At 62.1% G+C, this 27,490-nt stretch overlaps 3 protein-coding genes across 9 annotated transcripts in view; 1 reads left to right on the top strand and 2 right to left on the bottom strand.

The window, feature by feature from the left end:
- Window positions 1-1,924: 1,924 nt before the first annotated feature.
- On the bottom strand, window positions 1,925-13,175 carry AP5B1 (adaptor related protein complex 5 subunit beta 1). 7 transcript variants are annotated; one of them, XM_046014992.1, is made up of 5 exons: window positions 13,039-13,171; window positions 7,528-7,580; window positions 5,914-6,089; window positions 4,757-4,924; window positions 1,925-4,643 (listed from the first exon to the last, which is right to left on the bottom strand). In XM_046014992.1, exons 4-5 carry the CDS (start codon window positions 4,904-4,906, stop codon window positions 2,157-2,159), a joined length of 2,637 nt encoding a protein of 878 aa, XP_045870948.1. In that variant the 5' UTR covers window positions 4,907-4,924; window positions 5,914-6,089; window positions 7,528-7,580; window positions 13,039-13,171; the 3' UTR covers window positions 1,925-2,156. The 7 variants fall into 7 exon arrangements, with proteins under 7 accessions (XP_045870948.1, XP_045870946.1, XP_045870949.1 ...); XM_046014990.1 differs by having other exon boundaries at window positions 5,932-6,089; XM_046014993.1 differs by lacking the exon at window positions 7,528-7,580 and having other exon boundaries at window positions 5,932-6,089; window positions 13,039-13,175.
- A 90-nt stretch (window positions 13,176-13,265) lies between these two features.
- Window positions 13,266-24,175, top strand: OVOL1 (ovo like transcriptional repressor 1). The gene is made up of 4 exons (XM_046015010.1): window positions 13,266-13,398; window positions 19,795-20,012; window positions 21,888-22,077; window positions 22,311-24,175. Exons 1-4 carry the CDS (start codon window positions 13,299-13,301, stop codon window positions 22,604-22,606), a joined length of 804 nt encoding a protein of 267 aa, XP_045870966.1. The 5' UTR covers window positions 13,266-13,298; the 3' UTR covers window positions 22,607-24,175.
- LOC123948281 (seminal vesicle secretory protein 2-like) overlaps window positions 23,498-27,490 on the bottom strand; it is a 30,546-nt gene continuing 26,553 nt past the window's right edge. Inside the window, exons 5-6 of the transcript XR_006819946.1 lie at window positions 24,818-24,977; window positions 23,498-23,572 (exon numbers count right to left, since the gene is read on the bottom strand). The gene's annotated coding sequence lies outside the window, so the exon portion shown is untranslated. The remainder of the gene's footprint in view (window positions 23,573-24,817; window positions 24,978-27,490) is intronic.

The raw sequence follows: 27,490 nt of genomic DNA, 5'->3' as shown, positions 1-27,490 counted from the left end.
ACCTACAGGAAGTGGAGAACCAGCAACCGGCGAACATCGCTAATGTCCAGACGGGTGGCCAGCGGCTGCTGGAACTTGGGGTTTTCCCTTTGGGGAAGAAGTCTTGGTTGTAGGAGGGGTTGTTGTGGGAGCAGGTTGGTGTTGCTATGACCTTTGAGAAGTTGGAGTGTGAGCTGGGGTACGTGGATGGGAGTGTGCAAGGGATGGACGGCGGTGGATGGCGTGGGCTGGTTCACTCACGTCCATCCCTACCTTCCCAGGCACACTGAGAGCATGCGGAGACACCTCTTAGTCAAGTCAAGCCCATGCATGCCTTATGATTCAACAATTCTTCTCCTAGGAGTGTGTATCCCAGGGAAACTGTCACATAGACACAGGAAGGGACATTTTTGACACCCACCGTGACAGATGTGTGGCAGGAGTGGGGGAGTTGGGGGTCCTCTGGGGCCCAGCCCCGGAAAATTGGGTAGATGCATGGATGGCTAGACAGATGGAACAGAGGGTAGCTGGCGAGTCCTTACACAGGCCAGTGACCTCCATCTTTGGCTAAGGATTAACCCTACATCCTGCGACTGAGGGCAAAAACAGAACAGGCAGATTTTCCAGACTCCCCCGTGCTGGAGGTCTGTGGGAGACATACAGCCCACTCACGGGATGCCCTCTGAAGGACGTGGATGGAGGAAACCAGGCCAAGGCCATTGGGCAGCTTCGGGGGCTCAGCCTTTCTGTCGGGTGCCAGATGCAGGTGTCGTGGGGTCAGGAGGCCCTGCTGGAAGGCCCATCCACCTGCCGGCGTCCGGGCCCGCCCCCGGTGCTGAGAGGAATCAGACTCCAGCCCGGGCAGTGGGCTCTGGAACTCGGCGGTGCCAGGGCTAGCTCCCAGAGGACCCTCCTCGAACCTTCCCAGCAGCCTTGGAAGTAGTTGGTTATCTGCGATCCCTTTCTGCTGCAAACAGCTGGACAAGCTTGTCTCCTGGAACCAGCCCCTTCCCGACTGGCTGTGGCTGTCTCAGCTCCCACAGCTGACTACCATGCCTCAAACTTGGGACAGACCTTCTGACCTGACCCGGAGGAGCCCCGCTTGTCCCAGGCCCTGCTCTCCCTTCTGCTCCTGCCAACAATCCAGAGGGCAGGGCTGGCCCCCAGGAACCTGGGGGCTGGGAGCCGGAGAGGCAGGGGCCACGGAAATTAGGCCCCAAGCCCCTGGTCCTTCTGGGGTCCAGCGCTTCCGACTGCTGCTCCCGCAGCCTCCCGAGGGCTGGCCCAGGCCTCTGTGGCCCTCCCGCCCGTGCAGCTCTCGCTTCTGACAGTGTGGTTATGGAAACCTGCTCCGAAGTGACAAAACACGATTACTAACCAGCTGGGTGACCACAGGAAAATCATTTAACCCCTCTGGCCTACAAATTTCCTCATCTGTGGGGCCCTGCTGAGCTGTTGCAAGCACGGCGGGAGGCATGGTCTGTGGAAAATACCAGCTCGGTGCCTGGTTAAGCAGAGCGGCTTCGCAATAGGTTTGAAGCTGAGGTGTCTCACATATTTGGCAAAAGGCCAAGGGGAACGAGTTTGTCTAACCTAGAAGATTCTTAGGTCCTCAGGTGGGGTTGGGGTGAGGAAAAGTCAGCTTCGTTGTAGCCCACATCTTGGAGCCTCTCTCTCTCGGCTCCTGAACTATACTGACTGGCCTTTCCTAGAGCTGGTTCCAGTCAACGCGGCATGGGGACCTCCTCCAACCCCGGGAGGGGCCACGGGACCACCGCAGCCTCCTCTGTTTCTGGCCTTTGGTCCGACATCCTAGCTAGGCTGAGCTCCCCGGGGCAGGGACCCCGCAAAGCTTGGAGGAGGGCCAAGGCCGGCTCCCACATTCCTAAGTTACCGCGTGGCTTCTGCGCAGGGCCTGACCCTCTTTGCGAAGAGAAAACCTCCTCTGAAGGTTTTCCTGGAGCCTCTCCTCCCCCAAGCCCCGCGTGCATGCCCCCAGCCAGGGCTCAAAAGGAAACACACCAGTGAAGGTTGTTAGTGAATATAAGTTTTTTGGGTTTTTTTCTCTCCTCCCCCCTTTTTTTTGTTTTTTAAGCAACAAGCGGGCAGGACTGTGTTCTGGCCCCCAGGGCCCTCCCTGAGCAGCACCGTCTCAGGGTCTGGCCTAGCCTCGGGGTTCAGCAAGCGGCTGAGAGCCCTCGGAGGTAGTCCCCGGCCAGAGGCAGCACAGCCCAGTCGTCCGTGCGCAGGGCCACAGGCACCCCGTCTGCCTGGGCCGCCTCCAGTCGCAGCAGCAGCCTCGAGTCTGGGGGCAGGCGGATGGCCACATGGTAGCTGGTGGGGGGCTGGGCCACCACCACAAAGGGCTCCAGGTGGCGGGACACCAAGGCCTCCAGCCCCTGCGGCCCAAGAGGGCACCAGAGGCGACTCTCGGCGCCCTTTGGCAGGCAGGAGTCCCAGAGCTCCTCAAAGAAGCCCTGCTTGTCCCCGTCGACGGGGGCCTGGGGGAAAGGCAGGAAAAGGTCCTCGAAGTTCACGGGCAGGGGCGGCAGGTGGGCGTGGCACGTGAGGCCGGCGGGAGTGGCGTACAGGGCGCGCACGCTCAGCTGCGTGGGAGCCGGGAGCCGGGGTTGCAGCGGCAGGAGCAGAGGGCTGCAGGGGCGGCCGGGGCGCAGGCAGGGCACGTGGACCGCGTCCAGCGGCGCGTACAGCTGGCCTTCCACGCGGAAGCGCAGCTCGAGAGAGAACACGGGCTCCAGCACCTCCACCTGGAGCTGCAGCACCGGGCCGGGGCCCGCGACTCTGCGGGGCCCCACGCTTAGCCGAATCGGGGCCGGGGCCTCCTGCACCATCAGCACCGCGGCAAAACCCTGGTTCTCGGCCACCAGCGAGGAGGTCAGTGCCGGTGCGGCCAGAGAGGGGCCCAGGGCCGCCCCTAGCTTGGGCCCCGCCAGGTGGGCCAGGAGGATGTAGTAGAGCCGGGCATGGTCCCGCCCATCAGGGTCCTCCAGCTGCCTGGCCAGGACCTGCAGCAAGTCGGCCAGGCCTTCCCGGACACCCACCCGCATCAAGGTCCTGCAGACCCGCAGCAGAGCCTGCTGGAGGCCCCAGTCTGTGCAGTGGGCCGCCGCGGCTCGCAGGAAGCCGAGGGTGGCACCTGGAGCATTCCCGTCGGCCACTTTCGCCAGTATCTTCAGGTGCCAACGAAGGGCCTCATCTCTGCCGGGTCTGGACACCACCTCCTGCCGCAACACCGCTCTCAGGGGCTCCCCCAGCTCGGGGCCCACCCTATCCAAGAGATCCACAAAGTGGGGAGCCAGCGCAGGCCGGGCTCGGTATAGCTCGGCCAGCCCGTGAGTCAAGGGCGTCAGCACCGGAGGTTGCGTGGCTAGGCAGCGAACGACCAGGTAGGAGGCCTGGAAGCAGAGAACAGCCAAGGCCCGGGGGCCCCCATTCAAGGCTGCCCTCTGGCGCAGGCCAGCCAGCAGCTCCCCTAGATAACGCTGGGGACTCCAGTCCCGGCCTTTCTCCTCCTTTTCCTCATCTTCGGCACAGAGCAGGCCCAGCAGGTGCAGGCGGGCCAGGAGCACCATCGGGTCATGGAGGAGACTGGGCAGGAGGCCGCGGCCCAGCTGGGGCGCCAGCAGCAGGGGGGCGGCCTCCTCCCCCGCAGGGCCTAGAGGGCAGTTCTCAGGGAAGCTCAGCAGACAGTGCAGGTAAAAGAGGTGGGCGGGCAGGGGCAGGGCCGGGTGCTGGGCCGCCAAGGTGAGCCTGCGGAGCAGCAGGGCCTCGTCCTGGGCTGTGAACAGGGCTTCGCCAAAGGCTGCCTTGAGCGCCAGCACGGCATGCAGGAGCGCCAGCTGGGCCGTGCCCAGCAGCCGTACCAACTGTGGCTTGAAGAGCACTGGCGGCTGTCCCCGGAGACCCCGCAGAGCCCAGCCCAGCAGCCACAGAAGCTGGGCCTGAGCCACAGGAGTGAGTAGGTAGGAGGAGTCCAGAAGCTGGGCCACAGCAGCCCGCAGCTCCCGGGCCTCCTCAGGACCGGGTTCCAGCACTGCAAGGCCACACTCCTCGTCCTCGGCTGCCGGCCAGCTGGGGGCCTGGGGCTGCGGGTGGGCACCCCCCTCCTCAGCTAGTGCCCAGTTCCAGGGACCACCTGTGGTGGGCGGATCTCCGGCCACGAGCAGGCCCTGCAGGCCGGCCTTGGCCTTGGCCCGTATCACCAAGGCGTTGCGCAGAGCGAGTGCCAGCAGCAGGCTGAGCGGCTGGACCGGGCCTTCCTGCCCCAGCGGGCGCCGGAGCAGCCCCAGGCAGCCCCCCAGCAGCCCGGGCTTGCAGTTCTCCAGCTCCCGCAGGCACTCACACGCCGTGGCCTGCAGGGGGCGCTGCTCCGAGGCCGGGCCAAAGCCTCGCCCCAGATCGCGGCCCGAAGCCAAGCCAAGAAGTAGTGGCAGGAGCCGGCGGGAGGCTCCCGAGGTGGGGCCCAGCGCGTCTCCGGCCGCCAGGGCTGTGGTGGCCGCCAGCAGCAGGGGCCGCCGCAGGGCTGAGGGCCGTGGGGGCAAAAGGACCAGGGTGTCCAACAACGAGGTGGCGGCTGCCTCGGCTGCAGCGGCGTCCGGCCACAGCTGGGCTGGGTACTCCAGGCTCAGGGCCAGCAAGGAAACCTGGGGATGGGAGATTTCGGTGGGAGTCACGAAAATGTGGTTCAGAGCGCGGGGGGACTGAGGTGACCAGATGGCCCAGAGCGGGGGGGGGGGGGGAGGCACGCAGGGCCTACCTTGGTCTGTTCGCTCAGTTTCTCACTTCTCAGTTCGCTCAACAGGTCACGACCCAGATCCTCACCCTCGGGCCCGGCCATGAAGGCGGACGGGCTGGCCCGGAAGGCGCCCAGGCGCTGGGCCCAGGTTTCCCGGCTCAGGGGTCCCATGGTGCCGCACCCCGGTCCCTGCAAAAAAGCGGAGGAAGGTCAGGCCCGCGGCCGCCAGAGGGCGCCCGAGCACCTGCACGCACCCCGAAGGGGCCGCCGTCACGCCAGGGCCGCCTCGCAAATCCCAGCCGCCCCCTGCCACGCGCAGACGCCAGCGGGGGACCCCGCGCCCGGACCCCGCGATGAAACCGAGAGGTTTCGGGGGCGACGCCGGAGCAGGCATCCAAGGGTCCCCGCGGGGAGGGCCGCCGGTGCCCGGTGCGTGCCGAGAGCTCATTACGCCGCCCGCCCGCTGCCCGCACCGAAACCACAGCGCCGCCCCGGCCCCCGGCGCCCGCGGTAACGGGCCGGCCGCTCTCACCGCGCCTGACTCAGCCGCCGCGGGCGCTCGGGCCGGCCGGCTCCTTCCGGGCGGCGGCGCGCGGCGGGGCGGGGCGCGCGGCGCGTGGGCGGCGGGGGCGGGGCCGTAACGGGGCCGCCGCCTCCCCTCCCGCCCCGCCAGCAGGTGCCGACTCGCCGGTTTCGCTGGGGCTGAGTAACTGTCCCGCTGCGCGCGGGGCCCCCCTTCCCCGAAACCGCCTCAGGCCCGGGCAGAGGCGGTGGAGCTGGGTGGGCCCGGGCTCCCGGATGCCGGGGTTCCGTCCGGGCGGGGGCTGCGATCCCAGGGCCTTCCGAGAGCCCGGGTGCGCCGGCGCCCGCGAGGGTGGCCACCAGCACGGCCCCCCTTCCCCACCTGCCGGCGTCCGGGCGCTCCGCACCCTGCGGAGGGCGTGGGGTGCGGGTCTCTGGGCTCTCAGGGTGTCCGCTGGGGGGTGTGCAAGGTGCGGTCCCAGAGCGCCCGCAGGAAGTGCTCCTCGCAGCCCCGGCCGAACCGGTCGGGCGGGCGCCTCCGGGCTTGGCTTCGCTTCTCCGACGCCGGCCCCGGCACCCCCCCACCCCCCGCCCCACCGGCTGGGCTTGGGGGCGCGGAGCCGGCGCCGGGGTCACCGCGGGCGGAAGCTGCTGACCTTTGCCTTAGGCCATACCAATAGCTGACAGTCGGCAAGGGTTGCGGCAGCCTAGCCGGGGTAGAGCTGGCAGGGCAAGGCCATAATCCTGGAGGAAGCCGGAAAACAGCGGATGCCGACGTGCGGAGTGGCAGGGCCGGGTGGATCACAGGGCTCGCGGCAGGCTTGGCACGGACCTGGAAACGGAGACTTCGCCACTAAAGACCTCGGGCCAAGCGGTGCACCCATCCAGCGCTCTTGGAATTCCAGAGGGCAGGATCGGAGCTGTTTGTCCACACGCGGGGGTTGCCTGTAGCTCACAGAGCAGCGCCACCTGGGCCCGGGACCGCTGGGCGGATGTCCCGCTGACCGCTGGCCTCCGTGGCCCAGAACTGCGGGCGTCCAGGCCCCACAGGCTACAGTAAAGCCTTTAGCTCTAATTAGCCAGCTTTGAAGATGAAACAGACCTGAGCCCCCATGTTATGGCTGCTGCCAACTCGTTTCTCCCCCTTCTCCAGGCTCCACAGGCCCCTCCCCATCCTGTCCTGCTGCCCGCCAGGTGGGAGGTGGTAGGGAGTGGTGGGGTAGAGAGCGCTGGAAAAGAGGCTCTCTGGGTGCCGGTGGTGCCAAGGGGATGGAGACAGGGATCCACCCCGAGGGACAGGTCCGGCTGGAAAGCCCAGTCCCAACTCTGGCCCTGGCTCCATAGTTGACTCACAGGCGGCAGCCCCAAACCACTTCCCTCTAGGTGCCTCAGTTTCCCCATCTATAAAATAGGAGTGCTGACTCCCGCCCAAGAGACTGTGGGGTGGGGCAGCCCGGCTAATTAAACCTAAGATGAAAGAGGCCAGGATGAGAGCAGCCCTGGGAGGGAAGGCAGCTTGGGGGTAACAAGGAGCCTGTCTGGTTTCCCTGTCTGAGGCCCAGAGGGTGCTGATAACCACAGGCCCCTAGCCCTCACCACTCACAGGGAGGGAGGAGTGATTATTAAACCTCTTTTTACAGTTGAGGAGAGGAGACAGGCTTCAAAGGGTCAGGAAGTCTGCCACTGGCTTTGGCGCGCATTTAGCCTCTGACCTTCAGCAGCGTTTCTGAGCTTTGGCTCCTTGGGGCCAGGGGTCTGGAGGGAGGGAACCTGTGTGTGGTTCCCGATGTGGTGGGTGCATCCACACGGACTCCCAGGCTCATAGCCACCCTGGGGTACCCGGGGATGGCTACCATGCACAGATGAGGGAACGAAGGCCTGGAGAAGTGCAGTCACTTGACCCAAGTCACAGAACCCCTAAGAGGTAGAGGCTGGACCTCAGCAACAGCCCCCTACCGCCCCTGAGGCCCTCCTTCCACATCAGCTACCCTCAGCCCTCGGAGGGTGTCCAGGTTCTGGGATGGGCTTTCCCCTTACCTGCCTGCCCAGACGTCCCTGCCCTGTTCCCCTCTAGGACGGAGGCACTGGTCTGTCCCTGGCACAGGCCAGGCAGAGAGTTAAGCTCAGCTCATCAGCACCGAGCGCGTGATCATTCCCTGAGTCTACAGTCAGCGGGCCTGCCGGGGAAAGCCACCCCCCAGCCAAGAGGGCCCAGGTGTGGGCTGCAGCCAGGTAGTGGAGCAGGGAACTCCCCCACTTGAAGTTCACACCTCATTCCTTCTCTTTTTGCTGAGTTTCCAGCCTCCAGGGTGCAGCCCAGCTCCTGGAAGATAGACACAAGGCTTGGAAAAGGGAAAGTCAGTTTTCTGAGGGGTCCTGAGCCTCAGTTTTCTCATCTGTAAAATAGGGTCATGGCCAACCCATCTTCTCAGCACTGGGTGCTCCCTGGGGATACAGGGATGCCTTAAAAAGGACACCTCAATGGCAAATCCATAGACAGCAGAGTAATGGATGCCAGGAGCTTGGGGAAGAGAGGAATGGGGAGTGACTGCTAATGTGTACAGCGTTTCTTCTGGGGTGATGAGAATGTTCTGGAAGACCATGCTGATGGCTGCACAACTCTGTGAAGATACCAAATCCCCCGAAGTGTGTACTTTGAAAGGGTGAATTTTATGGTCTCTGAATTATATCTACATAAAGCTACTAAAATGGTGTGAAAAGTGGTCCCTTGTATACAGAACTTACGAGGCGGGAGGGGGAACAACAAACAGGACAAATCGAAATTTCACAAAGTAAAAGATTCTGCCAAGAAAACAGGACGGGGTAATGGGTGAGGTGGTTTGTGGGGGGGGGGACACTTGGCTGAAACCTGAATGACAAGAGGTGAGCGGTCATCAAGTGGGGAAAAGCCTTCTGGGAGGAAGGCACAGCGGAGGAGAGGCTGGAACAGGACCAGGCTCTGGCCCGCTGGGAGGATGGCGGGCCCCCAGCGTGGCTGGTGCGCACAGAACCAGCAGGAAGGGAGAGGCCACCATCAAGCCCCCAAGACGTTATTCCAGCTGCCATGGGAGCTGCGGGAGGGCTTGGGCTGGGGGGAGACAGCTGGCCGGGGGTGGGGGAAGGGGCTTTCTGTGGCCTTGGCCCAGGGTGGCAGCTGCGGATGGAGGTGTGGGCACATGCGGCTGATTTGGGAACCCCTGGGACTCGGCGGCGGCGGGTGGATGTTAGGGTGACGGAAGACGGGGCGGGGGGCAGAGGACCCTAGGCTTTGGCCCTGAGTACTTGGTTCCAGTCTCCGCGGTGGGGAAGGCCGTGGGAACTGAGGAGGGAATCAAGTCCGGCAGGCCAGATTCGCAGCCACCGTGGAGAGCCTCACCTGGGTCCTTGGCCTCCTCCAGCAGGAACTTTTGGCTTCTCCCTGCACAGCTCCAGAGGCTCCAGATGGCCCAGAAATGCTCCTCCTCTGGCTACTGCCCCCCACACCCCCCAGCTCCGGCCGAGGGAACCTTTTGCCCACCAGGACAGCGGGACAGTTGGGAGGCCCCCGGGCAGGAACTCTGCAGAGGTGGAGGGGGCGGTGTCCTAACAGCACTCATGGTTGCTCAGGGGCCTGGCTGCCTCCCCGAGCCTATGGTTCCCTGGCGCTGGAAAGGCCACTGTGTGAGCCACACAGAGAAGCCTTGGTGGCCCTGGAACCATCAGCCTGCTTGATGAGTCTATTCCCAAAGGCTGCTAGACTTCCGGCAGAAGCAAATCAACATCTCTTGACCTCTCTGAGGAACAGAGCTGGAACTAGGAGCCCCACTTCACAGATGTGTAAACTGATTTCCGGACAGGCTAGGTGGCTTTCCTCGAGTCCCCAGAGACTAAAAGTCTGCAGCACCCCAACTCCAGGCCCTTGCCTGCTTGTGCTCACAGTACATCTCATCTCCTGGGAGCCCTTCTGCCTTCAGCCTCCCTACTTCCCAGCCCCCGGCCCGCCTCTACCCCCTCCCGGCTCCCCTACTAAGCCTTGTCTGGGAACAGGAAGGGGTAGTTCAAGGTCTTCTCCATCTAACTCCCGCCCCAGCTCTCCCTGGGCTTCTCAGGCTGGGAGCCCAGCATTCAAGGCGGGATCCAGCCACGACTTTTCGGGGAGCATGGTCCTGGCTTGCTTGCTGGAGTTCTGCCTTCCTTCACTCCCCTGTCCCAACGCTATGCCAACAAGAGAGGTCCACTCAGAACACCTAGACTCAGAGCTCATGGCTCCCTTTGCAGATCGCCAAGGCCACCATCGCGCCCTTGCTCGGACAGTAGCATCCTTACCAATCTCTCTAGTACCCCGTTCCACCACAGCTTCCCACCATACGGAGCCTCACGTGACATGGCACACCCGCCTCTTGGACCTCGGTTCCCACCCCTGCCATCCCCTCCCAATACCACCTCGTCTTTTGGTTCATCTCATGACACTAGGCTCACTCCCACTCTCGGGCCCCCGGTGTTCCTTCTGGGGATCTGGCTCTCCCGCCTGCTCGCCCAGCCGGCCCCTACCTCTTGTTCAGATCTCAACACCCCCACCTGTCACTATCCCATCACCGAAGTCATGCATCGCACTAAAACTTTCCTTCTTTCTCTGTCTGCCTGGCATCACAGAAGCAGCAGTATGCAGCAAATGGTGGGTGTTCGGTATTTGTTGACTGAACAAAGGAGTGAATGAATAACATCTGATACTGTGTGGACGGAGCAGAAGGAGCCTGCCCTCACGGCGTTCACGGGTTAGCTCGGTGGTTATCCAAGTTCATGCCCATTGTCTCGTTCTAGGGCGGCTCAGGAACCCCAGACTACACACCAGCAGCCTATGGGGCAAATCTGACCTGCCATGGTATTTTCTTTGACGTGTTCCGTGGGGTTTTTTTAAGATTTTTTTTTTTTTTTGAGGGGCGCCTGGGTGGTTCAGTCATTAAGCATCTGCCTTTGGCTCGGGTCGTGATCCCGGGATCCTGGAATCGAGCCCCGCGTCGGGCTCCCTGCTCTGCCGGAGGTCTGCTTCTCCCTCTCCCACTCCCCCTGCTTGTCTCTCGCTGTCTCTCTCTCTGTCAAATAAATAAATAAGATCTTAAAAAAAATTTTTTTTGAGCCAACTTTTAAAAATTGGTTGACTTTACATACAAACCTGGATTTCTGGCGGATGGACGGATGTGGCCACACTGGGTTTCTATGCTCAAATGACATGATTATGACTGCCCTTTTATTTTATTTATTTTTTTTTAAAGATTTTATTTATTTATTTGACAGAGAGAGAGATCACAAGTAGGCAGAGAGGCAGGCAGAGAGAGAGGAGGAAGCAGGCTCCCCGCGGAGCAGAGAGCCCGATGCGGGGCTCGATCCCAGGACCCTGAGATCATGACCTGAGCCGAAGGCAGCGGCCCAATCCACTGAGCCACCCAGGCGCCCCATGACTGCCCTTTTAGACAGCCACATTCTACACCATCCCTCATCCCTACCGCTCTCTCCGTCTCTCTCCCCCTCCCTGACAACCTGCGTCAGTTGCCTTCTGTCACCGAACCTGCCCTGTTGCTTTCCTTCTAATAAATTTGCTTTGTATCCATTGCCTCTACCAAAAGTTGGAACATGAAAAGCTGAATGGGTCACACGAGGCAAGAAAGAGAGATATTCTTTCATGCCACAAATACTTGTCGATGACCCACTCCGTGCCAGGTACAACGGTGGACACTGGGTACCAGAGATACAGCAGCAGATAGCATGAGTGACTGTCCCTCCTGACACTGTGTGACATTCTTTCCACAAGTGGAGACATTGGAGTTGTTCCTTACTAACCCCCTCCCCCCCACAAGAAAGACTCCGCTTCTCGTGTCCAAGGTCATCTGTGAAGACTTAGTTTCCACTAAGCACCTACTGTGTGACAAGCCCCGGGCAGGGTCTGGCACAGCCGAAATGCTCAATAAATATTTGTTGACTTAATTAACTAAATCTACTTCCTAGACACACTGTGTTGGAAAATGTTTCTCCAGGATTTATTCGAAAGGTAAGGGGCTCACTTCACGCCAGTTGAACCAAAGGGTGCAGGGAAGAAAGGAGGGGTGATAAAGCGCGTTTGGGGTGCGCGAAGGCAGAGCCCTGGGAGAGGAAGGGGCAAAGAGCGGTGCCCGCTGCCAGAGCCCGCAGTGACCCCAGGATTCCCAGGTGACAGACTAGGAAACAGGTTGGAAAGGAAAGGCCTTTGGCCAAAGTCACAGGCCCCAGGAGGGAGCGAAGGAGGAAGCCACCTGTCCCTGAAGTGCACACTCTCCCTGCCCACCTTCAGGGGCTCCTGGACCACCTGTGGGGAGGGGGGGGCGGGTGTAGAGGGCCTGCCCCAAAGTCGGCAGCCAGGCTTCTTCTCCCCTTTGACTCCTGACTTTTGGAATTGCATGAATGCATTTACCAGACTCATTTCCTCTTAATCTGTTCCAGCAAATATTTAACACATGGAAAAGGTGTATGTATGGTAGAGATCCTGAAATGTTTATTTTATATGGGGGTAGACGGAGAGCTAAAAAGAGGAAGGGGTCCCATTCCTGACCCCAGGAGGCCCGCTGGTAAGGGAAGCCCAAAGTGTCACAGTAACTTGGAAAGCAACAAGCACTGCGAGGGTGGGCCTCCCTCCAGCTAAACCTGGGGGCTGGACAGAGTTTGTTGAACGGTTGGCGGTGGGCGGTGAAGAGGAGTGTGTGTGTCCCAGGCTGACCCTCAGCCGAGGGTGGGCTGTTGGGGGAAGCAGACAAGAGCCCTCTGCCTTGCAGGGGCCGCAACCAGGCAAAGTAGGTTGGGCACCTGAAATCTGGCCCTTTGGGACCAGGATGAGGGTGTTTGCGGGAGTGAATGCCCCAGTGACCCAGGCGCTGGGGTCTTACGGATCTCAGTGGACTCGGAGAGGTTTAAACGCCCCTTCCTCCACGAAGCCCTCCCCTCTTCCCTGGCCAGAAAGCGGGCTGGGGCGGGGACGGGCGATCGGCTCTCGGCGGGCTCTCTCCGCTTGGTACAGTGGCCGCGTCGTCCCCGCGGGCCCGCCCACCGGCCTATGCGCTCCTGGGGCCTCGCGTGCCTGCCCGCACGGAGCCGGAGCCCGGCAAATACCACTTGGCTGAACCACGAATTGCTCAGCCGGGCCTTCGGGATCCGGGCCGCCTGGGCCCAGGCCCGGTTCAACAAGTGTGGGCGGGACCGCCCGTTCCCGCCCGACGGCTTCGCGCCTCCCCGGGCGCCGCGGGCGCGCCGAGCCGGGCCGGCCCCGTTGGGCGAGTTTCATTTCATCCCCCGCAGACGTGCGAGCGCGGGTGCACATAACGTTGCCCCCTCCGCTCCTCGGCTCCGCCCGAAACTCCGAAGCTTCGCTCGCGAGGCACTAGCTAGCACTCGGGGCTGGGGGTGAGGGGGGTCCCCGGCCAGCGGGCGGCGGCCGGGCCGGCGGGGCAGCCGCGTGCTGGGTGCCCCGCGCCGGGCACCCCCCTCCGCCCCCGCCCGGCCACCCCGCCCAGGCCGCGAGGCCACCTCACCGGCAGCGGAATGGAAACCGGTTCGACAGGTAACAAATAGGTGGGTTGTCACCGTTATTTCCCAACGCATGCGCCGTCGCTGCCCGGGACGCTCCAAGCTAATTAGCTCCGATCACCCCCCACCCCGCCCCAGCCACCAACACACACCGCCGCGAGCCAATAAAGCGTGAACCCGTCCGTCCGGCTCGCACTTTAAGACTTCCCGAGCAGCCGCGGGGGACGCCAGTCGAGCCGGGAGACGCTTACCTGCCGCTTCCCCCGCCGCGCGGTGCACCTGGCAGCCAGGGCCTCGGCCGGCAGGGAGGGCGGCGACCGCCCCGCGGAGTGGGAGGCGGGCGCGCGCGCCGTCCCGGGCACTTCTCCCCGCAGAGCGTGCGGGCACTTGGGCGCCTCGTTCCCCGAACCGCCCCCTCCCCTCCGGCCCCCCCGGCTCCGCCCGGGACAGGTGGGACGGCTCCCGGCTGTAGTGGCGGAAGCGGACGGCGCCGGGCGAGGAGGGCTCGAAGATGCCCCGCGCGTTCCTGGTGAAGAAGCCGTGCGTCTCCACGTGCAAGAGGAACTGGAGCGAGCTCCCCGACGAGGAGCGCGGCGAGATCTACGTGCCAGGTGAGGCGCGGCCCGCCGCCCCCCGACTGCGGCGCCCGAGGGGCCGGGGCAGGGGGCCGTCCGGGCGGCGTGCGTGCGGGGCGCAGCGGCGCGGAGCCGGGCGGCGGGCGCAGCCGGGGCGCCCGATTTAATGTTTAAGCGGCCGCGGCCCCGTTAGCCGGGGCGCGGGGGGAGGGGAGAGGGGGGAGAGGGCAGGGCGGCGGCGGAGGCGCCGGCTGGGGCGGGGGCCGGCGGGAGGGGGCGAGGGTCGTTCCCAGGCCCCGCGGCTGGACCTGGGCCGGGGGCGGGCGGGTCCGTGGCGCGCGGGTCCGCGCGGGTCCGCCCTCCCCTCCACCGGCGCAGGGGAGGCAACGGGGTGTGTCCCCGCTCCGGCGACCCTCCACTCTCACGTCGTAAATCCAGAAAGCCGGGACTTTTATGAGGCGGGAGGAGGGCACACTGGAGCGATGCCACCTCGGGGGGGGGGGGGGGGCAGGGAGCGAGCTGGAGCTTCAGCCGCAATTTGTGCAAAATCTAGGAGAAAACTCGTTTAAGCCGCCTTCGTGGATCTCTCCGTCTTTCCCACACTCCGGTGGTCAGAAGGTCGTGGTGGGGTTCAGGCCGCCAAGGGTTCCCGGCCAGCCGCCCCGTGGAGTGCACGGAGACCCGTGGGGACGGTTCCCGGCTGCGCCCCGCTTGTCTTGGGGACCAGGGTGGGATCAGGTCTCACCGCCGTCAGAAACGCGCCTCCTTGCCGAGGACATACTTGCAGAGGACGCAGCTGAGCGGACAGTGCTTTCCACGAGCCCAGCCCCCAGCCCGGCGACCAGGCCCCCGGGGCCCCTGGTGCGCCCAGCTTGTTTTTGGAGGACGCCTTGACAGCGTCCGAGTCACCTTTGAATGAGTAACCCGAGTTGTTTCTCCAGTGGTATCTTCCTCATAGGCCTGAGAACACTTTTGTGCCTTCTGTCCTCCTCCACCCCCAAGAAAATCTTTGGTCAGGAGAAAGGCAGCTTCCTTCGGAACTCCCCCTCCCCTCGCCTTGCGGGTGGGGCGGGGGCCGAGCTGCACACCAAGCCCAGCGCCTCCAAGGGAGGTGGAGGTGGGGGGGCAGGGGTTGTAATTAACCAACCGACTTTGACCCTTGATCTGCAGGCTCCCTGGCACCGCCCCAGGCCTTGCAGGAAAGTGGTGAAATGAGGGCAGCGAGGGGCCCTGTACCAGCTCTTGCCTCAGTTTCTCTCCTAGAACAAACTGGCGGAGACAGTGGGTGTAGTGGTGAGATCTCTGTGACCTGACCGGCCAGGAGCCAATGGCCTGTGACGCTGCTGAGATGTTTCGCAGGTTATCTCAAGGGCCTTGGTGCTGCTTCTAGAGCCTCCTTAAAACAAGGGGAAACTGAGGCCAAAACGCAGCTCACCTGAGGTGGATTAGGGTGTGGGCCCAGGATTCTGTGTAGAGCTTCCTGCCTGACCAAGTTCCTGGCAGGCGGGTTGGCAGCTGGGGGGGGGTGTTCCCACCTCCAGAAGGGCCGGGAGAGGAGCGGAGCCCCCTTCTCGCTCCTGCCTCCTCCCTCACCTGTTTGTCTTGCTGCTTAGCTGCGCCTTCGGATCTGATAAACTGAACTTGGACTGTGTTAAAGGTGAGCTGAGCCTTGCGGGAGACTCAGTGTGCTGTTATTTTTAGTTTTATTTCACATCCCAGTCAGTAACAGATCATGTGTTGACTTTTACAAAGGACAAAGAAATTCCGTTTGTTCAAATCATTGACTTCCTTGCATCCTGGTGACTTTCCCCACCAGAGTTCTGGTGGCCCTTGTGGGAGCGGTGGGGGGGGGGCTGTCCCCACAGGGGGTGGCCGAGGAGGGCTTCGAGACAGGATCAGCCCAGATGGTCGGGTCCGGGTCTCAACCTGGAGGGCACAGGGGAGCGCTTGCCCTCATCGTTCTGGGGAGGGTGAGTCCTGTGGGGTGAAGCAAAGGGTAGAAGGCAAAGCACTTAATATAGCTTCTAAAAGCCATGTGGCCCACTGGAGAGTTTTCCCACAGGTTTTGGAAATGAGAAAGGGAATGTTCTCGGGCCACGCTTGGGTGCCTCAGATGGCTGGAGAGGGGGGAGTGTGTTTTGTGGTGGCTTGTCCCCTGGCTGAGCCATTCCATCACTAGCCGACCATGACCCCAGGAGCCGGCTGGGCACGTTTCCTTCACCCCACCTCACAGACTCAGCACGTTGTGACCAGCTAAGCGTTGACCCCAGTCCCACTGGGAGAGGCCCTGCGGGAGCTGGGGAACAGGGAAGCCTTTGAGGTCTGACCTTCCTGCCGGACCCTCGGAGACCCTTAAGGCATCAGTGAGCCCCTGGGAGGAGACACTTTTACTGGCTGAAGGCTCAAGACACCAGTGTGACGGGCACTCTAGCCTCTCTCCCTGAGGCACGATTCTAGAAGTTCCCATCCCCAAGGCAGAACATTTTCCTGGCCTCACTCCCCTTCCAAAGTCAAGGGGAAATGCCCAGAAGCAGGCACTGGGGGCTGCAAGGTCATAGCGGAAAGGAGACCGCAGGCTACCTCTGCCTGCCCTCATCTCCCAAGACATTTCTCCCTTGTTCTAGCAATGGAACAGGGAGTAATGCTGGCTTCTCGAGAAGGAAGCACCGGTACCCACTAAATTCCATCTCTTGGACTGAATGGGCAGCCGGGGAAATGGGGATGAAACCCCATTTTCATCCGTGTTGCTGAGCCACAACGGAAAGTCAGGAAGGTGCTTGAAGGCAGATGAGCCTAGGAGCAGCCTGGAAGCCAAAATGCCCTGCTCCCAGATATGGGCATCCCAGGGCCTCTTCTAGGCCCCCCTGCACCCCCTTCCTGGCATTGGGACCTCTGCAATCTGTCTCCCCAGTTCACTAACACACGCCCACCCCAGGGAGGCAGGCAGGCTGAGGCGGGGGAGATGGTAGGTGCTCAGCCCGGAGCTGACGAGGCAGGCCAAGGGCCTGGCTGCTCACTGTCCAGGCCGAGGTGTACCCACTTCTCAGTCTGCTCTGGGCCCCAGAGTACATGTTTTCGGGTGGGAGGGATAGAGGGCTGGGGGGGGGAGATCCGGCCTCCAGTGAGGTCATTCTAATTCCTGGGAAATGCTGGCAGGGAAGGAAACGCCTGCTATCATCTCCAGACAGCAAGGCTGCCTGGAGCCACCCAGTGAATGGGGACGGGAGAGCGACTTGGGCCTGGGCAGTGGCCTAGATGGGGCTCCTGCCTGTCCTGTGGGGCGCTGTCCCATAAGCTGCCAAGCTGTTTGCTCCCAGCTGGGGTGACCCGAGACAGACTCCTGCCAGACCGTTTGTCCCAGAAAGAAAGCAGATGAGGGCAAGTCCTCTGGGCACAGGGAAGACGAGAGCCAAGCGTGGCCACTGTTGATAGTCACTTGCAGCAAGTTCAGAGTCCCACAGAGGTGCCCGTCCCCGTGTTGCCTGGAAGAGCCGGGGTGGGGGGGGGGGGCGGTGGAGGCAAAGGGAGGCACAGTCCACAGCTGGTCAGGGCTGCCCACCCTGGCACCAGGGCCGAGGTGCCCGGCGCTGAGGGGCCCGGTGTCGACTTTGAAAGGCAGTTGGGAAAGGCGAAAAGAGATTGCCTGCGAGAGACACTTGGCATTCACAGTATGGAAGCCACAGGCTGGGGAACAGGCCCGTTGTTTCCAGGGCTGCCCATCTCTACCAGCTGGCTGGCCCTCACTGCCTTTCTGGCACAGCTACCTGACCTGCAGGGGCGGGGGGAGAGGGACACAGGGAACCCCTGCCTCTCCTGATAAGGGGGCAAGGCCACCTCACACCAGCATGGGTCCTGCTGATACATGGTCGCTCCTGATTCGGAGCTAAGTCACAACCCCCTCCCACCCTCTGAGGTCAGCCCCAGCCCCTGACACCTCCCCCCCAACACGGGAGCTAGCCCTTGGCTGGAAAGCTGCCCCCCGGGCCCCCTGAGCCCTCCGCGTCATCCCACAGAGGTGAGCGGGGCCAACCGAAGGGGAGCCGAGAGCCCCCGCAGGAGTAAGTCGGAGACGGCCCAGCTGGTCTGGCCCCGGCGCACTCCGCAGCTGTGGGCGGGCGATGAGTCGCCAGAGCCGCCTTGCCGGAAACATCTAATTAGGGGACAGAGAGCAGCACCAGCAGGGCCGGACCAGTTCTGCTTCCTGCCTCCTGCCGCCAGGTGCCACCCAGTGACACCCAGGGACAGGAGCGGCACGCCGATGAGCACTCCGTGTGCGTGCGGCGGCGGCTGGGTGTGCTCACGGGGGTGGCGGGAGGACAGGTTTGGCGGGCGGGCCCAGGCAAACATCCCCACCCTGGCACCCTATGGCGGCCGTCCAGCCCCTGCTGCCCCTGGCTCGGGCGAGGGAGTGGGGGGGTAGACCGCCACCCCCTCAGTGGGGCCAGGGGGAGCCCAGAGCGACAGCTCGTTCTGAGCTTGGACTGGTGAGCCCTCACCTGCTGTCACTCCTCCCTCCGCCGCTGCCTGGGCAGGCGGTGAGGCCGGGCTCCCACTTCCAGGAGTTTCGCTCAGGCTCTCCGATGCTGAAAGACAGAAGCGGGTAGAGGTTCCTGTGGGTCTCTACCTGGATTGAGAAATGGAAAGCTTGCCACCCCCCACCCCCCACCAGCCTCCCAGGGATCCGAGGGAGGCGTCGTGCCAGCTCAGAGGCCGGGCCGGGCCAGGCACTGGTGAATCAGCACGGGAATGAGGTGGCTCATTAGAGTCCCCCGGACAGACGGACGCCAGCAGAACGGGTTCTGGGCCGGCAGGCGCATTCTTCCCTCGTCAGACCTTTGTTGTGTTTTGAGGGGGCGAGAGCCACGGCCTCTCCCGAAACTTCTTCGGTGCTTTCACATTCACGCTTCCTGCATGAGTAGCTCCCGGGCCTTCCCTGTCTTCCACCTCCAGCAGCCCCTGTCCTGGGGCCGCCCGTCCCTGGGTGCCCGGCCTCTCTGTCTCAGCAGCTCCTGAGCCAGGGGTTGCGCTGGACCTTGTCCGCCGGTCTGAGCCCTTCACTGGGTCTCCTAAGTCCGTCTCCTGGAAGCGCCCTCATCCCTTCCTTCCTATGCCCCTCTTGATTTATCCTTTCGAAGCTTGGAAAATGTTCCTGGCTTATGGCGTTTAAGGACAGCGGACCCTCGTACTACAAGACGGGTTTGAACTGCGCGGTGGGCCGCTCGGACATCGGGTCCTTTCCGTAAATGCAGCACAGGGCTGGGAAAGTATTTTCTCTTTCTTAGGATTTTCTTCATAACATTTTTTTTTTTCTCTAGCTTACCTTATCGTTATGACACATAGAACATGCAAAACATGTGTTCCACTACTGTTTCTGTTCTCGATAAGGCTGCTGGGCAGTTAAGGTTTTGGGGCAGCCAGAAGTTATATTCGGATTTTTGATGGTGGGGTGGGACTCTGTGCCTCTAAGCCCTGCCCAGTTAAAGGGTCAGGTGTATAGAGTTTAGCCTTTCCGGGAAGTAAAAGACTGATATATTAAAACATTTGCTAGTTTGGCCCCTCTTTGGTTCCCTCCGTGTCACTCAGGCAGCGCGTCCTCCTCTCTGCTCCACAGCGGGGGCCAAGCCTCTCTGGCCCCGTTCAGTGTGAGCTGTCCCTGGCAGGGAGCGGCCGCCACCGAGGGCTGCCAGGTATCGGTGCCTTGGAGGGCGGAGGCTGGGAGCCCAGCCCTCGGTGTGCCGTGGCGAGCAAGCGGTCCCCGCTGTGGGGCAGGCTTGCATAAGAGCTGGGCACGGCGCCCAGGAGACCGTTCCGCGGCATCCACCTGCTGCCGCCTGACCTCCTCCCTGCTCCACCTCACCTGGCCTGTTTGCCTGCCGCACTTGGCCAGCGGGAGTGGCGAGCCTAGAGCCTAGAGCCCCGCAGAGCTGCAGCGGCAGACACCAGCCAGCCCGGAGGACCACCCGCTCCCCCAAGGCCAGCCGCTAAATTGGCCTGTAGAAGCAGCAGGTCGGCCCAGGCCACCGGGGATCCTTCAGGGCCAGGGACGAATCCCTGGACCCAGGCCTCCTGTGGAGCCCCCTTGTCCACGCAGGAGCACAGAGGAGACCTGGCATCCAGAGGGACTGGCCCAGATGGGCCAGGCGGACAGCTCTGGAGGGATAATTGGCAGGGCAGGTTCGGTCCTCCCAGTTCCGCTAAGACACAAATTACTCAGCAGGCAGGCCTGTGGGCTGTGGTGCTTGGCGGGCGTCCCCTGTAATTACCTTAATGGGGCAGGAGGGAGGGGCAGCAAGTACGGGCTGGGGACAGCCTGCCCTGCCGAGGCGGAGGCTCCCGTGCCCAGCCAGCCCACTGCCCGGCAGCTGTCCGGAGAGACCCCTGAATCCTGTTCTCCCTGCCAGACCCCTCACCTGGCCCTTCTTCTCTCTACAGTCAGTCTGGGCTTCTGCCCCCCACAGCCCTACCGGGAGCCAGAGCCGTCGGTAGCTGAGCCCCCGTCTTGCCCCCTGGTTTTGGACATGAGCCTTCGGGACTCCAGCTATGGCGTGGCCCCAGGGCCCTGCGTGGTAGCCCAGCTGCCCTCCGAAGACATGAGTCGCTTGGCAGAGCCCCAGAGCAGAGACCATGGCTTTCTGCGCACCAAGATGAAGGTACTGAGCCTCACACCGTCTCCGAGGACCGGGAGCGTGTCTATAGACCTGTGTCCGGCCCGCCAGACCGGGTACAGTGAGACCCAGGCAGAGGCCGGCCTTGGATCTGGGCCCGAGTTTCTGCTGAGAAGTGGACCCAGCGGGGCACAGGTTGGGGCGGAAAAGAAGAAAAGTAGGTCTAAAGCGACAGTGTCATACTTTGGGAAGAAGCGGCAGGCCTCAGTGACATTTCAGCCTTGGGAGTCTGTTCTAGGAGTTGTTTCGATTTGTTTCTGGCCTTAAAGGGAGCCACCTCTTTGCAAGCCCTAGGAAAAGTGGGGGACAGGAGCCCGGTTCCGCCCCTTCTCTTGGCTTCCCCTCCGCGCTGTGCTGCGCCCAGAGTGAGCTCTGGAGTCCACCTGGTGGTTCGCTGTCCCTTGAGGCATGTGCCCCGCGGTTTCCCCCTCCCCCAAGTGGGCCACTTCTGTCCCCTCTGGCCTCTGAGGCCTCGCATCGAGGGCCAGGCCAGGGGAGCCACTCGCTGCACTCAGCCTCGGCGGTGGGAACCGTAAAGCGGGCAGGAGGCAGCAGAAATGACCCCGCTTTCGAGGAGCACGCAGCCAGTGAGGCTGTCCCTGGCCGGACCCGAGTTCCCGAAAGGTCTAGGCTCTCGAAGCACCTGCCAGCAGCGGGTTCGTGGAAGGGTTCTTGTAGCCCTGTTCTCTGTGCCAAAGCACTGAAGAACGCTGGCAGCAGAAGGTCCTTCCTTCTTCTCTTCCCCGTGTAGGCCAAGTGCGTGTTGTAACTAGAGGGAAACCACCCAGACATGGGCTGGTCAGGTGGCCAGGGAGCCAGCACAGTGGCCCTGAGCCCCTGTGGGCCTTCCTGTCATCCCCTGGACCCTGGTTGGGTCCATAGGGCATGGAGAGAGGGCAGAGGGCACAGGACGGCAGGTACACCCGAGGAGTGGGTCCTGACCTTGGAAGGTCTTGGCTGGTCGGCAACAGAGGGCCTTTCCCTGGGGCCTGAAGCAGGAGAGGAGGAGCGGGTGGGTGGGACGCGGTGGCAGGAGGAGGGGTCCGCAACAGGGCCGCCCACAGAGCACAAGCAGCCTCTGGATGGTGATGGACACGGAGGACGGAGACCCTGTCTCCCTGAGCGGGCCATGCGGCCGGAAAGGCACGGCTGTCACTCGGAGCTGCCTCCTCCCCGAGGGGCAGAGGGTGGCCAGGATTTGCTTCCAAATGATCCAGGGCCGAGGGCTAGGTTGGGATGGAAGGATAAAACAAGACCGGCCCTAAATGCTGAATGATGGTCACTGTAGTCACGGTGCTCATCTCCGTGTCTGCCGAGATTTGCGATTTTCCGTAGTGACAAAAGAAACGAAGAAGGGGTATAAGCAAGAGGGTCGTGAGGATGGCAAGGGACCTCCCCTCACACCGCGACGGGCCTGGCTCCGTCCAAGCAGGGGGCCGGGCTCCGGGCTCTGAGCCGCGGCCCCAGAGGCGGTGTCCTGGTCGTCCTCGGCCCCACCTCAGAGGAGGCGAACAGAGGGCACAGCTGCAGAACAGCTACTTTGAGCCCCGCGGCGGGAGCCTTCCTGACAGGCCGCGGTGACCAGCCGTTCGTACAGGGAGCTGGTCGCAGGTCTCTAGACAGGGCGAACGGGCCAGGTGGCCCGGGGTTTGGGAAGCCGGCGGCGGCCCGACCACGGACCCAAAGGCTCCTTCCGGCCCCTCCCGCGCTGATCCGTGAGCCCGCGGCCGGAGGGGCGGCCGGAGGGGCGGCCTCCGGAGGGCGAGCTCGGCTGTCCCCGGGGCCACCGCAGGCCCACGTGCAGCCCACGTGCAGCCCACGCTCCCGGACGGCTGTCGCAGACCCCATCCTCGCCCACAGGTGACCCTGGGGGACAGTCCCAGCGGAGACCTCTTCGCCTGCCCCATCTGCCAGAAGGCCTTCACCCACCAGCGCATGCTCAACCGTCACCTGAAGTGTCACGACGACGTCAAGAGGCACCTGTGCACCTACTGCGGGAAAGGCTTCAACGACACGTTCGACCTGAAGCGGCACGTCCGCACCCACACCGGTGAGAGGAGCCCCTGGGAGCCCCTGCCCGGCGGGGGAGGGGAGAGCCACCGCCTGGGAGGGGGCGTCCTGGAGCGCAGGGCAGAACCGGGCCCTCAGGGAAGCTGGAGGCGGGGCCGGCCTCCTCCGCTCCTCCCGCCCAGAGTCGGGTGGCCTGGCCTCTCTGCCGCAGGGAAGTGGCCCCCCCCGGGGCTCGCCGCCGGCCCCCTGACCCCCACGCGCTCCTCCCCGCAGGCGTGCGGCCCTACAAATGCAGCCTGTGCGACAAGGCCTTCACGCAGCGCTGCTCGCTGGAGTCCCATCTCAAGAAGATCCACGGCGTGCAGCAGAAGTACGCGTACAAGGAGCGGCGGGCCAAGCTGTACGTGTGCGAGGAGTGCGGCTGCACGTCCGAGAGCCAGGAGGGCCACGTCCTGCACCTGAAGGAGCTCCACCCCGACAGCCCGCTGCTGCGCAAGACCTCCAAGAAGGTGGCCGTAGCCCTGCAGAACACCGTCACCTCCCTGCTCCAGAGCGACCACCACCTCTGAGCGGCCCCGCCCGGCCTGGGTCGCCTGCCCGCTGCCCGGCGGTGACCGGGCCTGGAGCCCCCTGCGGTTCACGCGTCCGCTCAGGCCTGGCGCCGAGCTCTGCTCACGTTTGCGTTGTTGTCTGAGGGCCAGAGGCCACTCTGAGCCCGGACGAACGTGGGCGAGGCCCAGGGTCTTCCTTCCCCAAGGACGGTTGGGGATGCTCGGCGGCCACGCTCCTCTGGAGCGCGGAGCATGGGAACGGGGGCCGCAGCTCCCCCGGGGCAGTGGAGGGAAGAGCACGGGCGGAGAGCCGCTGGGCAAAGCAAGGTGCTGGGGGAGCTGGCGCCCGCCTGCCCTGCGCTGTGTCTAAGGCTCAGGGCCATGGGGGCCTTGGCCCTTCCCTCAGGGCGGTGCATGCACTGTGCACGGCGGCGGACGCTCGTGCACACAGAGGAGGCCTTTCCACACATCACCTCATTTTTAGGAAACCGACGACAAGGTGCCAAGGAAGTTTTATTTCCTTTTTTTTTTTTTGACACATGTACAGATATTAATATATTTTTGGTGCCGATGGTGGCTATTTTTAAGAGAGGATGGAGCTGGCTTTGTTCCCTCTCCACGCAGTTCTATTTATCCTGGACATTTCATACCTCCTCTGTGCCTTGGCTCTGGGGGCGGCTCTGTGCCCTAAGCCACACCCACCCCTCCTACCTCCCGAGATACTTCACCGAAGACCTTCCTCCAGTCCCGCCTGGGGGCTGCCCATCTGCTGCGGTAACGTGCACGGCGTGGGCTACTCCCCCTCCCCCGGGGGGCTCTGCCTCCCGCCTACATCCTTTCAAGGCCTGCCTGGGGGTTACCAAGAGCCTGCTGGCCTCCTAAGAATGGACCTTTTGTGCAACAACTCACCGTTGTGGAGGCCAAGAGTTTGTCCAGCGGCAGCTGTAGGAGAAAGGACCAGGCTGCAAGACTGAGTGAACAAACCTAGGGCGGCAGCAAAAAAATTGGGGCCCATCAGAGGCTCCGCGGGAGGGCAGTACTAGAGGGCTGACGAGTTATATTTGAGGCCTACTTTCTGCCTTTCTCAACACGGCTGGGTTATGAGCGCGTGAGGAGCAAGCCATCCCAGAGCCAGCTGGCTCGACCAGAGGAAATCGGCCACCAGGCTCTCATGGTGTGGCTGTGTCTCCTGCTAAAAGACAGGAAAAGGGGTGTGGGCCGAAAGGAGAGAGGGGCAGGGCTGGAGCCAGAGGCTGCCGGAGGAGGAGAAGGCAAACTGGAAATAGGTCCAAAGAGACCAGCGGGCTGGGCCGGCCGAGCCCCGGGGCAAAACCAGCCCCAGACCGAGGGGAAGGTGCTTTCTCCTGCTGCCCTATGACTGTGTATAGATTGTTCTGGAAGACTCCTGTTTTATTTACTTTATAGAGTGTCTGGGAGCTGCTGTATTCTGGAAGTTATATAGTATAACCTTATCTGGAAGCTCTGTTTCGTTTACATTTCTGTTGTATTGCAATCGGAGGGAGCCCTAACGCTCTGTGTTGTCGTTTTATTTTATAACTCTGCCCCCAACTATTAAAATCAAAGAATTATCGTTTTCTGCGTTTCTGCTTTTTCGTCTGATAGACCTCTTTCTCCACCCGCCGGGAAATCAATCAAAACGGTTGTTGCATTCTAGGCAAAGCTTTCCCCTTTTACGGTTACCAGCGAGCCTTGAGTCGAGCCAAGACTCTGACCTGCACGGACGGAGCGGCCTGCCCCTGGTCTCGGCACTCAAAGCCTGCCGACTGACCCCTGGGCCGCTCGCCCCACCTGCCCTGCGCTCGTACGTCTTGACGCGCGGCCCTCCGCCAGGCCAGCATAGTCACTTGGAGTCCGGTTTCCACTTCCCTTCCTAGCACCTGCCAGGACCACAGAAGGAAGACTGTGACCCCAAATGACAGGGCGCAAAGGTCACATCACTTCCGGGTCGGGCACCTAGTATCGGGTCAGCCACATCCGCTCAGCGGGTGTTCAGTGCCGGGCACCTTGCGTTTCACCCACATTGGCTCACTTGATCTTTTGGCCACTGCCCGGAAGACACTGCCATCCCCGCCGGCAGAGAGAAGTTGGGTAGGGGGCCTGGGTCTCACCGTGCGCTCTGCGGCCACGACACCAGCACGCAGCCCATCCCTCCGGGCAATTCAAACCAGGGAGGAATTTAGAGATTAAGTGGCCTTCCCCATCACCTACCTAGGGTCACTCGGGGAGACCTGATCACTGGGGATTCAGTTCTGTGTTCTCCCATCATGTCCTCCCTGCTGGATGGCCAACCAAAGAGGAGGGGCGGCTGCCGGTCCTGGGCCTTCGATGTGATCTTCTAGGAGGTGTGAAGAGGGTTCATGTCCTGGTGCTGTGAGGAGAAAGGAAAACATGGCTCTGACCTTTAAGGCTCCCAGTGAGAAGCCCAGAGGATTGCCAAGGGCCCCCAACCCTCCTTATGTCTTTCAGTAGCCAGAGGACTTTATCACGAGAAGCCTCCCAGTGTGAAAGGCCAACCAAATCCCATTATGATCTGTCCCGAGATGAGCTGAACCCATTGTTGGGAACCCAGATGATTCACCGCTAGGCCAACCTCAGGAGGAGCCGGGAGCCAGGCCTAAGCTTCTAGGAAGCCAGGGATGGGGGTGGGGGAATGTTCTTGGGGCTCCCCGTGAGCTGCTACTTTCTCTCCCACTCCTTAGAAGAACTCCCGCGTGGGACACGGCTCCGAGGAGCCCTTCTCGTGGCATCAGGCCAGAGGGCCCCATTACAAGGCCCGTCATGCTCTCCAGACCCTGTAGCGTGGGTGCCATGGGAGAAAAAGCGCAGGGGGGCGGGGGGGGGGGGGAGCGGCGCACTTCCGCTGACCGGTAGATGGACCCCAGCCAGGTGGCGAGAAGAGAGGAATGGGGGTCAACATAGAACCAAGGGCACAGGTGTCCCGGACTACCAATGCTGTGGGACCCCAGAAGGAGTCTGTTGCATCTGAAAGAGTAAAGACTTCTTGGAAGAAGTGGAGGACCAGCCGGGCTGGAAAAACAGGGGATCCGAACAGAACCGAAGAAAGGGGAAGGTGTTTTGGGTGGAGGCAGGGGGGCGTGGGGGAGAGCGGGATGAAGCTCAGAAGGGAAGAGGCGCGGGCAGAGGGTCTCACTCTGTCCGTCAGCAATCTGGCTGCTTGCCTCGTTCATTCAGCACGACAGAGGCATTTTGGAACCCCGCCCAGGTGCGGGCAGAGCTGATAAGACCAGAGTCTGACAGGAGAGCGGGCTGGGGGCCTAGCAAGATGGCCTCACTGAGGATAAAAGCAGAATCCTATTCTTACAGCCGAAAGCAAAGCAAACACACGTGGGGAGCGAACAAGCGCTACGAAGGTTTATACCTTACATTTTTACATATTTTCTTTCTTTTTTTTTTTAAGATTTTATTTATTTATTTGACAGAGAGATCACAAGTAGGCAGAGAGGCAGGCAGAGAGAGAGGAAGAAGCAGGCTCCCTGCAGAGCAGAAAGCCCGATGCGGGGCTCCATCCCAGGACCCTGAGATCATGACCTGAGCCGAAGGCAGCGGCTTAATCCACTGAGCCCCCCAGGCGCCCCCATTTTTACATATTTTCTAATTGTTGTTTTTTTTTTTTTTACAATAAGCATATATTATTTCTACAACCAGAAGAAAATAAAGTTGTAAAACAATTTAGGGGGCTTAGCTGACACAGAGTTCAACACATCAATGGGGAGACGGGGCTGCCCGCCTCCCCAAAAGCCAAGGTGATCTTGGGCAACATCAGGAGTGTGGCGTCAGCCACCGGCGTCGCCTCCCTGCAGACAGGGCTGGTCACCGGGCCGTGGGTTTGAGGCCCAGTCCTGTCTTGTGCTGTCTGTGGGGCCTTGCACAAGTGACCTAACCTCCCAGTACTTCATCTATAAAATGAGCTGGGTTCCTGAGTCCGAAAGTCCCTTTCCCATATAAAGACTTTATGTCTCTAGGCTCCCATCTTGAGAAAACCTTTGAAGAAACTCACAAACAGCTTGTGGTGGAGATGTGGGTAGGTGGCGAAGGCCAGCTAAGCGGCAGCTGGCTTGAAGCGGAGGGCAAGGCTTACCCCGGGGGGTTCCAGTGTTGAACTAGCGGCGAGAGGGGAGGATTAGACCGGGCAGAGCGAAAGGCAGGGATTGGAAGACTTCCAAACCCTGGCATGGCTCACCCAGGGGGTGACTGCATAGGGTACAGGGGGGGAATGGAAGGGAGCCCCCCGCCCTGTTACTGGAGGGCTGAGGCTGGGAAGCCACTTGTTAGCAATTTCTTTCCTTCTTCTTTTTTTTTTAATTTACTTGACAGACAGAGATCTCAAGTAGGCAGAGAGGCAGGCAGAGAGAGAGGGGAAAGCAGGTTCCCTGCTGAGCAGAGAGCCCGATGTGGGGCTCGATCCCAGGACCCTGAGATCATGACCTGAGCCGAAGGCAGAGGCTTACTTAACCCACTGAGCCACCCAGGCGCCCCTTGTTAGCGATTTCTAATAGGACTCTGTCATGGGACTGAAGGCTGGATGAAACAATCTTCAAGACTCTTTCTACCCACAGAGTTCGAAAAAGCCAGGCCAAAGCGCAGTGGTCATGACTTTCAGGCCTGTTGACCATTCCCAAGAAGGCAGAGCCGGGGTGAAATGCTGGTGAACAGAATGGAATAGGAAAGACAACACTGGAAAGAGACCAGTCAGGGTGCTGTCTCGTACGCTGGGCTTGAGGGGACGGAGACCTGGGCTGGCTGGGGGAAGCAGACCCCTTCTCACCGCCTCTGACCCTGGCCTGTCCCCTAGAGCTACCCAGAACCAGGTCACTCCCTGAGGAGGTGGGAGCCACCTGACGCAGGGTATCCTACCCTCTT

Source organism: Meles meles, chromosome 8, assembly GCF_922984935.1.
Source record: "Meles meles chromosome 8, mMelMel3.1 paternal haplotype, whole genome shotgun sequence".
In the NCBI taxonomy this organism is placed as follows: Eukaryota; Metazoa; Chordata; class Mammalia; order Carnivora; family Mustelidae; genus Meles; species Meles meles.
This window is presented reverse-complemented; position numbering and strand designations above follow the sequence as displayed.